This window comes from Poecilia mexicana, unplaced genomic scaffold (genome assembly GCF_051168715.1).
Source record: "Poecilia mexicana isolate PSO_F unplaced genomic scaffold, ASM5116871v1 scaffold_20, whole genome shotgun sequence".
Lineage (NCBI taxonomy): Eukaryota > Metazoa > Chordata > Actinopteri > Cyprinodontiformes > Poeciliidae > Poecilia > Poecilia mexicana.
In genome coordinates, this window is record NW_028263389.1 from 18707899 (window position 1) to 18720111 (window position 12213).

The 12213-nt window shown below is 36.5% G+C and overlaps 1 protein-coding gene across 2 annotated transcripts in view; it reads left to right on the forward strand.

Annotated features, from left to right (window-relative positions):
* The window catches only part of sh3kbp1 (SH3-domain kinase binding protein 1), a 69142-nt gene that overhangs the window by 50482 nt on the left and 6447 nt on the right, over window positions 1–12213 (forward strand). The window contains exons 8-14 of one of the 2 annotated variants that reach the window (XM_014982184.2): window positions 5132–5201; window positions 5954–6048; window positions 6842–6937; window positions 7017–7068; window positions 7142–7213; window positions 11312–11447; window positions 11535–11605. In XM_014982184.2, the coding sequence (XP_014837670.2) occupies window positions 5132–5201; window positions 5954–6048; window positions 6842–6937; window positions 7017–7068; window positions 7142–7213; window positions 11312–11447; window positions 11535–11605 (592 nt within the window). The remainder of the gene's footprint in view (window positions 1–5131; window positions 5202–5953; window positions 6049–6841; window positions 6938–7016; window positions 7069–7141; window positions 7214–11311; window positions 11448–11534; window positions 11606–12213) is intronic. The other variant, XM_014982186.2, reaches the window with a different exon arrangement.

A 12213-nucleotide genomic window follows, 5' to 3' on the forward strand; every position in this document is an offset into this window, starting at 1 on the left:
TAAATAGAAAAACTGCATAGAAATTATGACATATGCAATTTAATTTGTGCACTTTCTCATCATTGTGCTTTATTTTACTAGATATTCGCTTGTTGTGTCTTTAAGTGAAACAGAGAGAAAATAATTGAATTACTACGAGAAGTCCTAAAATATAAAATGTTATCTCAGCTAAAGGGAAAAAGTACATTTATAGACACAGAGACCCTCTCGTCTGACTCAAAGGGGAAGTTGACTCAAACTCTGCAAGGTGCAAAGCTGCTGTGGCAACAAAACAAAACTCAAAACATAAAACCTCCACAATTATACTCCACAAATAGAATGAAGTGTTTGTGTTTGTTTTCTCCAAACATCTTCATTTTGTTTTCATCCCTCCATCTATATTGTTTCCAGAGGTCTGGTGGTTCATTCAGATGCAGCTTAATTTATGCCAGCATCTTATTTTCAGAGAGAAGAGTCTTTCTCATTGAAATTCTTCTGAATGTGACCTACTTTCCTTCCTACAGCCGTTTAGCTTAGGCGACATTGAGGGCTACAGACATAAAGGAAAGGTTAAGAGGTTACAAAGTACTTTCAATGTGTTTGAAGGAAGACTGCAAACTTGCACGATTTCACACAAAAGCAGAAAAAAAATACATTTAATCAGAATGTGTTATGCAAAATTCAAATTTTTTTATGTTTTTATACTTCCATTTGGGTTTCTACTGGTTCTAAAAACAGCCTAAGTGCTTATAAAACTTTTTGTAGCAACTAGTTAAAGTTGCTACAAAGCAGCATTGTAGCAACATTGTTAATGTTCCCTGACTTTTGAGTCACATTCGACAGGTATTGTAACTCAGCTAGCAACTCCAGCCCGTTACCTAGCAACATCAGCTAGCCCTGTTACCTAGCAACCCAAGCTGAGTTCCAGCAGGTTTGGTTAGCTGGTTTTATCCACTGTATGCACTGTTGTATGACTGCTGGAGTGTTTTGTTGCTACATTCTTGTTGGCTGTGCTGAAGGCTCTTCTAATGCTTTTCCTAGATGTACGGTCGTATGAACCCCATACAGCGTGACGTCACACAAAAAAACTGCTCGCTGACGGTGAATAACATTGGTTTTAGCTATCAAGTTGTAAATACAACGTGCAACATCCTTAATGTACAACACTACGACACCTAAATAACAAGGTGAGGAAAAAGTTTTAATTGAGAAATAAAATAGTGAGGGGGAGGGAAGTAGCTTAGTTATGCTAGCTAGCTTGACTTTGGCCAGCAGCAGCTTATTTGGATTTAAAGTGACAGGAGGCCCTAAAACTGCTCAAACTAGGCAGACTTCAGCTTGAATTTGTGTAAAAAATGTAATGAGCGTGTTTTTTATTGCCTATGTACGATCCATTATGCTAACCTGTTAATCATAATAGATCGCCTTTACTGCAACCAAACCTGAAAGGTTGATCAGTTCTTTCTCTGACTCCGTTAAATAAGCATTTCTGAAGAGTCTTTTTGAGTCTTAGAACCTTTGAGTCTTAGACGTCATGGCTAAAAAATGACTGAAGGTTTAAACTTACAAGCTTCAGCACTGCTGTTTGCTGATGCTTAAAGGTTTAAACATTTCTTAACATAAGCCCCTCATTGCACCATCACCTTCAAGGATCTACACCTCAACCCACTTCTGCTTTGTGGGAACTAAGTTACAAACACTTTACTCTAAACTTCTTGCTTCAAGAAAGCAAAATGCAGGACGTCCTTCCTGCTGCAGCAGTAAAAGCCGGTCCACCTGCTGAGAGCCGTGTCCTACTTTAACTCCTCTGCTGTCAGATCCTCTGTCTGCTGCCACTGCCAAGGACAAACACAATCTGCAGAAGATCGTTTACGCTGCAGAGGAAGCGATTGGCTGCAACCTGCCGTCACGCTGCCAAGGTGACCCAAACATCAAACTGTCAGATTTTAGAAGCTGCTGGATGTCAGGTGCAGAATCTGACACAATAATCCCGTTTTTACCAGCGGACAATAATATGTACAGAAGAAACGCCGAGTTCCTGTAAATCAAGGCTAAAAACCCAAATATAACTTAACAACCGGAACATTGATCAATATGGGTATTGATGATTTTGATGGTATTGTGACAAAATGTAAAGTTTCATAATTGGTAACTGAATTGTTCTTATGGTGTAAAGCACTTTGAGCTTCACTTGACGAAACTCGACAGAAAATGAAGGAAGTGAAGAGGAAAGGATTTTATTTCCACACGTCTTTTTTATTCCTAGTTGTCTGAAAGTTCATCCATCCATCCATCCATCCATCCATCCATCCATCCATCCATCCATCCATCCATCCATCCATCCATCCATCCATCCATCCATCCATCCATCCGCCATGTGTTCATCCATCTTTTCTTTGGTTCATCCATCCATTTTTTATCCATCCAACCAACATCCGTTCGCTCATCCATTGATCCATGTTTTCATCCATCCATCTGTTCATTCCTACATCCATCATCCATCCATCCATCCATCCATCCATCATCCATCCATCCATCCAGCCTGATCTCCGTTTATCTCCTTTGTTTTAAGTTTTGCCATCACTTTGTTCAAACACTTCACTTTCCAAAAATCTTTTTTTAAACTATTTTTTAAGCTTATTTACATCATTTATGACAAACATCTTTTCCATATACTTTGTCTTCTATTCTTGATCTTAACTTTAACTACAATTTGCCTTCTTATGTTTAGAGAAAATAACTGACTAAAAACATCTATAGATGTTTGCTAACAAGACTTGAAACATTTTCAGACTAAAAGCCTATGAACCAGTGAGAAGTGTAAAAATGTTACTGGTGAAATGTGAATGTTTAACTGGGCTGTCCCACTCATCCCGCCTGGCCTTGAAAAGTCCCCATCGATCCTGCGCCGGCGTTTCGGCTGCCATCAGTATGCGTTAGGTGGATGTTGACTCCTCTCTGCTGCAGTGATGCCTCACAGCTCGCACCTCCACATGCGTCTCATTAGGGTGGGAATGAGGAAGAGGAGGAGGGAGGGAGGAAGTGTTGAAGGGAGAGGTCGGCCAGAACAGAGGCGTATGTGTGTTCAGACAGACTGCGTGCTGTGAATGTGTGTGTTTTCCTGGGGAAGAGCCACCCTGGTTCCACAAACACCACCGAGGGATCCACTCCAGCTGGGGAACAACGGCGGCTTTAACGCTCTTCGTCAGCAAGTCGGCTGCTTGGTTTCTGCGTTGAATCTATTCATAGGATGCAAGGGTGTTCATGGGAGAAACTAAATATATTTAGGTACGTTTTAGTATTTATATCTTTTAAGGAAGTGTGGAGGATCTGCTTGGAAGATTGAGCGAAAAAAAACACATTGAATATCCGGAAACTTCTGCTTTATCAGGAATATCAAATATTAGTTTGACGCACTTTATAGGAGTTGTTTCATAAATTAGTTGATGTGTAAAAATCCCAGGAATTTGATGGAAGAAGGGAGATCTACAGAACTAAAAGGTATCTGATGGGGTTTTTCTGTAACTCTGGGAAGAAAAATACCCGTTATTTTCACTGTGGCCATTCATTTCTTAGCCATCATGTCAATGCGAACTTAAACTTTGTTGTTTTTAATTTGCTAAGTGTGAAAATTACACTACACATGTGCTACTGTGTGCCATGTTGTTAGATTTGTGTAAATTGTGAAGCACATTGGTCAACTTTTGTTGTTTTTAAACATACTAGAGAAATAAATCTGTCATTAGCATGCTAATTGATTAGCTTTAGTTGTCTTGGAAAGATAGCATTTTGTTTTTGCATTGACATATACTGCATTGATACATTGATGTTTGATTGTTAAGCATCTACTTCTGTCTTTTCCTGGACGAATAATTCCACTCTTAACTGAGGTTAAATAGCTAATGTTAGCATAAGCATTGTTGCTGTTAACCGTTTGCTAGCTCTGAAATGGTAAATTATGTTAAATTTAGCAGGCTAACGACAGCATTGTTGTTCTTAATCCCTTTCCAAATCTGAAATTCCCTTCTATATCAACTCAACTCTCAAGCTAAGGGTTTCGTAAATAAAAAGACAAAACCCTTCGTTTTCATTAAAAAACGAAAAAATATAAATATATTTTATCCTTATATTTTATATAAGGATAAAATATTGAAACTTAGAAGTCTAGTATCAATATTTTAGAGATTAAGTCATTTTAAAAAGTAATTATATTAAAATAATTGATTTTGTTAAACATTTGTTGTATCTGACATTCCATAATTTTGTACATACACTTGAGCTAATTAATTAGCATGCTAACATTAGCGCTGGCATTATTGAATATTTAGTGAATCTGAAAAGTCACATTTTATGCAAATCACTCGAAATAGATTTATTTTTAAATAGCTACTTAGAAGAGTAGTACTATTCTGTCTTTTTGTTAGCCAAATAAACTTGTGCTGCTTTGCAAAATGTTGTATGCTAATATGAACATTAATATTACTCATAGTCTAAAGTACCATATATATGTTAATTTAACTGATATTCTGTTGATCGGGTTATGCTTCAGTTATACAAAATTTTCTATCCATTTATTGATCAGGTAGTCCAAATCAACAGACCGGCCATACACTGTATTCTTCTCACATGTTGATGTTAGCATTATTTTTTTAGCTGTAGACGCATCCTTTATTACAAATGATCAAGCGTTCACTAAAGGAATGCTTTGTTCTTGCATTTTAAATAATATCGTATTTAACAAAGGAGTTGAATTATTTATTGTATTTATAAATGTATAAATGAAAAATATGCAGAATGTGCTAATTCTTTTTCCGATTAATTATCAGAATAATTGATGAAATAATCAACAACCACAATAATTGTTAGAATGCAGTCCTACTGGTACATTTAATTAATGATTTCATGATGTATTTATTTACTCAGGTAGGTCTGCCACAGATTTATAATTACTTTTGCTGTTGCTGGTGAGGAGAAATGGACTGTAGGTCTATTCTTGCCGAATCACTGGTGCCTTGTTTGCGCACCACAACACTAACAACACATTCTGCAGACTGGGTACCGCAACAAGCACAGGAAGTCTCAAACCACTTCAGCCTGTTATGTCTGGGTTTGTTGGAAACTAAAGGTTTCCTGTCATCTTTCTGTTCCTCAGGTCAACGAAGGGAAAGGCGTGAGCGTAGCAGCTGAAACCATGAAGACCGAACCTGACGGCAAAGCTAAAGGTGAGAACTTCCTGTTACAAGAAACTATTCTCCTAAATTTCTCAAACTTGGCTCATATTAAATCCTTTTAACTTTTAATACATTTCCTTATCGCTTCCTTTATTTGTAGTGCAGGTTTCCTTTCATTCTAATAGACTATTGTTTCTTATCGTCATCACCTCTAACGTTGTTGGTGTTTTGCTTGTGGAAAGGACCGCCATTCTAGATTTTCAATGTGGATAGCAAAGCATTGTATAAGAAAAGAAAAACAGGAACAGAGTATTAATATTTTCCAAAATCAGGGAGCTGAATACAGTCTCCTCAAATCTAGATATAGAAATGTCTCATGGAAATTGAGTGAACTGTTAAAGAGGAAATAATGCGCAAAATTCATATTTTGAACATTTTGTATTTCCATTTGAGTCTCAACTGCTTCTAAAAAACAGCACAAGCACCAAACCAAGAAACTGCTTTTTGGCAGTAAGTTAATGGTTTTTGGTGTCTGGAATAAGCCGCTCCGAAAACCTCCGGAATGCAATGTTGCAAACGAGAAGGCACTGACCGTTGCCTAGCAACCCCAGTGGAACTCTGCCCATCGCCTAGCAACCCAGGTGGAGTTCCAGCACATTTGCTCTTCTGGTTTTACTGCAGTACAATGGGCGCTGGAAAAGACGAGTGAATCTTTGAGGATGTGCAACTTTCTAACACGATTCCAGAGGATTTATTATTTACTAACTGTTGATTTATTTATGCTTGTTTTCATTGGCTGCCAGTGCGGGAGCAGTGTAAGGTCCTTTTCCCGTACGAAGCACAAAATGAAGACGAGCTGACGCTGAAAGAGGGGGACATCATCAACATTATCACAAAGGTGAGGGCAGCTTCTGTTTTTACAGTTGGAGGTAGGCTTGGGCGATATGGACATTTATTACGATATAAGATCTATTGCCACTTTGTTTCACAAACACAAATACTGCTCCTGAAAAACGTTCCCAATTGTAATATGCTTCTTTAGGACACTACACTGCAAAATTACAAAATCTTACCAAGTATATTTGGTATAGTTTCTGCTGCAAATACCTTAATAGACTTGAAATAAGAAAAAGTAACTTATATGTAACTTTTCAGCAATATAGGAGCAAATACTGCTTCCACTGGCAGATTATTTCACATATAACAAAACATTTTTCCCATGTTAAAAGTGAAATAATTTGCCAGTTGAACAAGTACTTTTTTTTAATCAATATAAAAAAAATTACTGACTTAAAATAAGCTCCTATGTCTTGCTGAAAAGTTACTTTTGTCTTATTTCAAGTGTGCTAAGATATTTGCACTAGAAATTACATCAAAAATACTTGGTAAAATTTTGTGTTTTTTCAGTGCAGTGCCATTGAAAAGTGTGATTTGCATCAGTAAACTGCACATTGTAACTGTATTCAATCATATTTTCAAATGTATTGGTATTTATTGATGCTTTCATTGAACAAACGGTGGAGAAATCAGTAAACGATAAGGATAGTTTTGGGATTTTTCAGACATTAATTGGAATTCATCATGACAATGATAAATCTAAATTCTTAGCATGGTAAGAAGTTTCACGGTAAACGATACGATACATGCCCGCTCCTGGTTGTCAATAATAATAATAATATTTTCGTTTTCAGGAATGTGCCGATGCAGGTTGGTGGATGGGGGAGATCGGTGGAAGGCAAGGCGTCTTCCCAGATAACTTCGTCAAACTGCTTGAAGTTGAGAAAGAGGTGATTGTGACATTTATTTAAAAAACAAAGCAGCAAAACTGCTTATCTCTAAACTTACCCACTTAAATCTGTCCTCCAGAGACCAAAGAAACCGCCGCCGCCCAGCGCTCCATCAGCCAAACACGCCGCAGGTTAATATCTCAGTTTTGCTTTTATCTGTTTATTGTGTGGTTGAAGTCAAAGCTGTAAACTTTAAACCTGTAGAGAAAAAATCAGAAGCGAAGAAGGTTCCCCCTGAGCGGCCTGAGCATCTGCCTCAAAGAGACCCGGATCGAGGTAAAACCTGGTCTGCTTTGACCCACGCCGGCCCACTTTCACCTCAGCTTCCTCCTGCTCTTTCAAACTTCCTACTGACCTCTTTCAAATCAAACTGAGACTAATTTTCCCGCTAAAATTTCCCTTCCAGCTTGTTTCCTCCGTCCTTGTGCAGAGTGACAGAGCTCTGATTGAGAAAACTAATCAGCATCTGTCTGCGCTCAACAGGAAGCTGCAGGCTCTGTGGTTTGATGCTAGTCAAACTGGTACCATCAGTACTGCTGGTGCAAGACAGATGCTTCCACTTTTCACCACAATGTTGCTGCCATACAAAAAAAAATTCTGCAAAACGCTCAAATGCAACAACAATTTCTTAAATTACATTCACACTGCAAAAAACACAAATCTTACCAAGTAGTTTTTATCCAGTTTCTAGTGCAAAAACTTTAGTAAAGTTTAAATGAAACAAAAATAATTCATAAGTAACTTTTCAGCAACATATAAGAGCTTGTTTTAAGTTATAATTCCATAAATTTTATTAAACAATCTAGTAGTGAAGATAGTACGTTTTCACTCAATATTAAATAATTATAACTTAAAATAAGTTCCAATAGCTTGCAGAAAAGTTGCTTATGGGTTATGTTTGACTTATTTCAAGTTCACTAAGATATTTGCTCTAGAAACGATAAAAATACTTGGTAAGAGTTTATGTTGCTGTAAGTGAAGTAGTCTTTCAGTGGAACTCATGCTTTTCCATCAATATTAAGGATTTATTTAGTTTAAACAAGCTCCTATTTCTTCCTGAAAAAGTTTATTTTAAGTACTTTTTGTTTTCTTTCAAGTGTAGAAAGACATTTGCACTCGAAACTGGACTTGGTAAGAATTTGTGTTTTTGCAGTGTAGTAATGTCTGTGCTTTATTTTAGATTTTCTTTTCACAACTGATCTGGCGGTTTTTGTTTTTATGATATGTAGTTTTGCCTGTGACAAAACTGTAAATCCCACAAATCAAGTAACCATTAACTTCAGCTTTTCTTGCAAGACTGCGAAACAAAACTACGGTTTAAGCTTTTTAACTGTATGTTTAGACAATTAAAATTCAAATATTCTAGATTGTTTGTTACTTGCTTCTTCATAGCAAAGTGTTCATTTAATAAACACTTCCTTAAAAACGGAGGTTTCAACATTAACAGTTAGTGACTGTTAGAAAGGTTATTGTGTCACACTTCGAAGCTGGATAACCTCAGATTAAGCTGACAATTTTATATATAACTTACATAAGCTATTTTTTAAGTAAAGTTATTAAAGCAATTAAAGGTAATGTTTATGAATAACTTACAGCTGCTGTAAAAAGGTCTTTAAACTGTTAAATTTAATGAAAACTTGGAGAAAACCTTGAAAAGAAAACAAAGCAGTTATTTTTATGTGATTTTCATCATCAGGACAAATTTAAAAATAAAAAAGGAAAACCATAAATTAATAAAGATAGAAATATAGATTATAAAAAGTTGTATGGTTGCTATTTTTTTTTAAAAAACGCACTTGACCTTCTGCTGTCGTGCTCAAATACGAGCACTGAACAGAAAGAGGAAGCAGTCAAAGTCCAACGATAAACTGTAAAAGATTGTCAGGGAACTGTTGACTTTGTCTTTTAATAAATCTTCTAAAAATGAAACAAGAAAGTCTGGTGTTAAGCACGCCAAGAATACAGTAGCTTTTCCTTCGCAGGTCAACTCTGAGTCAGTTTCTCACTGGTAGAAATAATAAAAATATATCTTTATAAAGACAAAAACTGAATTAAAATGTTTTTAAAAATGTTACATCTTGCAGAATCACAATCATGGATGTGAACTCTTGGTTATTTGTGACATAATTTTCACATAGTAATCATTGTATATCACTAGGGCTCCTAGCTGAGGAAAAGCACACACATCTCCATATTGCGCCAAAGTTCAGCAGCTCTGGTTGCTAGGATACTAGAGAAAGTTGTGTTGTTGGGCTTTTTTTTCAGGCTGCATGTGCAGTGCTAAATAAAGCTTTCAGGTTTTCAAAGTTAGAACTCCAGTGTTTTTAGTAAGCAGGCAGGAAGGAAGAAAGGAAGTAACATAAAGCAGCTGTTTATGGTGGATATAATCAAATTTTAACACATAAAAAAGAACAGGCTAAGAATCCAGATGTAATTGGATTTCATTTGTTCCTACTCCTTCTGACAGCACTTACTGAACCATCCTTATGAAGTAATGTGCCAGGCTAGATTATTGAACAGGATGTTCACTCTTAGCGGCGAGCACAACTCGTTCTGCACAGAAATCCCTTCCAAATGCATCGCCTCATGCATCAGAAACTTGCGGCATTTCCTCCTCCACAGCTGAAACTAATGCAGAAACATCTCACAGATACATTACGCATAAGACATTTCTCATATTGTGTTTGATGTAGCACCAGTGGGAACTACTGTGGTTGAATAACTATAATAGAGAATCATAACGGGGGAAAATATGTATTTGAAGCACTATTATTACATTCACTTAAATAAGGTGTAAAAATTAAGTCCGTTTTTCTTTTTGATGATTGGACGGTGATGGAGCACAGCAATGAGAAGGTAATCAGATTAATAATAATACTGTCTGTATTTAAATAGGGTAGAGGATAGAAATTAGCATTTTGGAAATCCTAGTGGAATTTAGTCCCTAAAATAATCTCACGTATTCTGGAGATTATGACCCTTTCTTCAAACCCTGTTGAATTAATCTACTATATTGTTGTAAATTTGAAACTCTGGAGGGTCCTTCTTTTCTGTGACCATGAATTAAAAATGTCTGCACATCCTTAATGAGTCTTAAATTCTTGAATCAAAAAATTAAGACCTTAAAATGTCTTGAATTCATTTAAAAAATGGTAAGATGGCCTTAAATAGGTCTTAAAGTTTGTGGTGGCAGGACTATTTAATCTCATATATTCTACCTAGTCTGTTTTTCTTGTGGAACTTTTCTTTCTGGCAAATGTTTCTTCATTTTTTTCCTGTGACTCAAGGTGGTTAAGGCTACCGCTAATTAGCTAGCTGCTAATATATTCTTGCTAGCTACCAAAAGTATATTAGCAGCTATGTTAGCAGGAACAATTGAATCTGGTTGCTGCAGCAGAAACGGAAGAAAAACTATCCAGCTAGCTAAGAAAAGTTGGCTAAAAAGAAAAAGAAAGCTAGCTAGCTAAAACAAAAGCATGCTAGCTAGCTGGGTAGGTAGCTTTTTTGTGTCTTTCCTGGTTTATAATGATGCTAACTTTTTATGTACAAAAAAGTGAGACTCTACAGGACTTTTAGCTGTTTATTTTGTACATTTCTGCTGTGATACACATTAAATTTCATTCAAAATGGTCGTTATAATGTCCTAAAAAGTATTTAATTTGAGTTGGCACAATCTGCAAAAACTTATAAGAGAAATCTGATGAAAGATCCACGTCTGGGATCGGCTTACTAAGCTGTATTAGAACAGATCTCTTGGTTTGTGTTTGGACTGATAACATCTCAGAACATCTGCTGCTCCCACCTTTTTCCCTTTTCTTAATCCTCTCACTGCAAGAACAAAAACTGCAAGTATTTTTGGTTTCGTTTATATTGCAAATATCTTTCTACACTTGATATGACAAAACTAACCTACAGATAACTTTTCAGCAAGATGTAAGAGCTTGTTTTAAGTCAGTAATTACTTAAAATTGGTGAAAAAGTTCTTGTTCCGTTCTCAGATTATTTCACTTATAACATGACATTTTTCCCATGTTCTAAGTGAAATAATCTGCCATGAATATTGAGGAATTACTTAAAACAAGCTTCTACATATTGCTGAAAAGTTACTTGTAAGCTAGTTTGTCTTGTTTGAAGTGTATTAACATGTTTGCATTAGAAATTTGACTGGAAATACTTTTTGTGTTTGTGCAGTGTACTGTTTTCTGTTGCTGTTTTGCCTTTTACTCCTGCAGCTTCTGGCACCTTTTTTACCTTTTCACTTTTATTGTAATTTACCTTCAAAGGTCAACTTCAGCTCATAGTTGCAGTATTGACGTTCTCTTCACTTGGTGGTGATTGTTTACCTTTAGCCTCTATAATTTCTCGTGTGTTTAGGTGAAGAGATGAAGATTGGAGAAATTGCTAAGCCCTCCCTCCCAGCTCACCTTCCCAAGAAACCCCTCCCCCCAAAGTCAAGCTCCTCCTCTTGCTCCCATCCCCCACGGCGTCCAGAGAGGCCGCCTACATTAGCGTCAGTACACACACACAGGACCAACAGAACCAGAAATTACCCCTGACCTTCTTGAGCCTAATACTGTCGTTTGGTTTACCTGCTCAGGTGTGAAAGCCCCAAGTCTGAGGGTGGGGCTTCAACACCAGATTCTGCCCCTGATAGGTCACAGGCCACCGGTGAGTCTGACTGGCTAGACCATGGACGACTCGCTCCGTCTCTCTCACCTCTGCCTGAACTGAATTTTACCAAAACTTTGTCTTTTAATGCAGAAAACGGGACATTTGACCAAGGGGTTTCACAATACTGCAAAATATACTCAACTCAAATTAATTATAATTACCTTTTGCAACAATATCTTAATAGAATTACCAAATATAATTTTATTATAAATATAATTTTATTAATAATTGAACAGTATACAAACACATATGATGTATAAATTAGAAATAATTCGGGGTTTCCCCCAGAAAACTTGCTAAGCCCGTGGTTGGTGCTTGGGCAGTCATTCATCCATGTTTTTGACAGTAAATTTGAAAATATCACTTGATAGTTATGCGTTATTGGAAGACTGGAAGATTAATACCTAAACACCAAATATAACTATAAACTCTTAAAAAAGACATTAACAACAAAAAAAAAAAACTTAAATAAGCAAACAATGCTGAGCCTGGTAGGGCACAAGTAAAGCCTGGTTGCCCGCCAGGCTTATGATGCACTGTGGGAAACCCTGTAATTTATACATCAAATAATAATTTAATATATGAATTTGATGATGATATGAGTG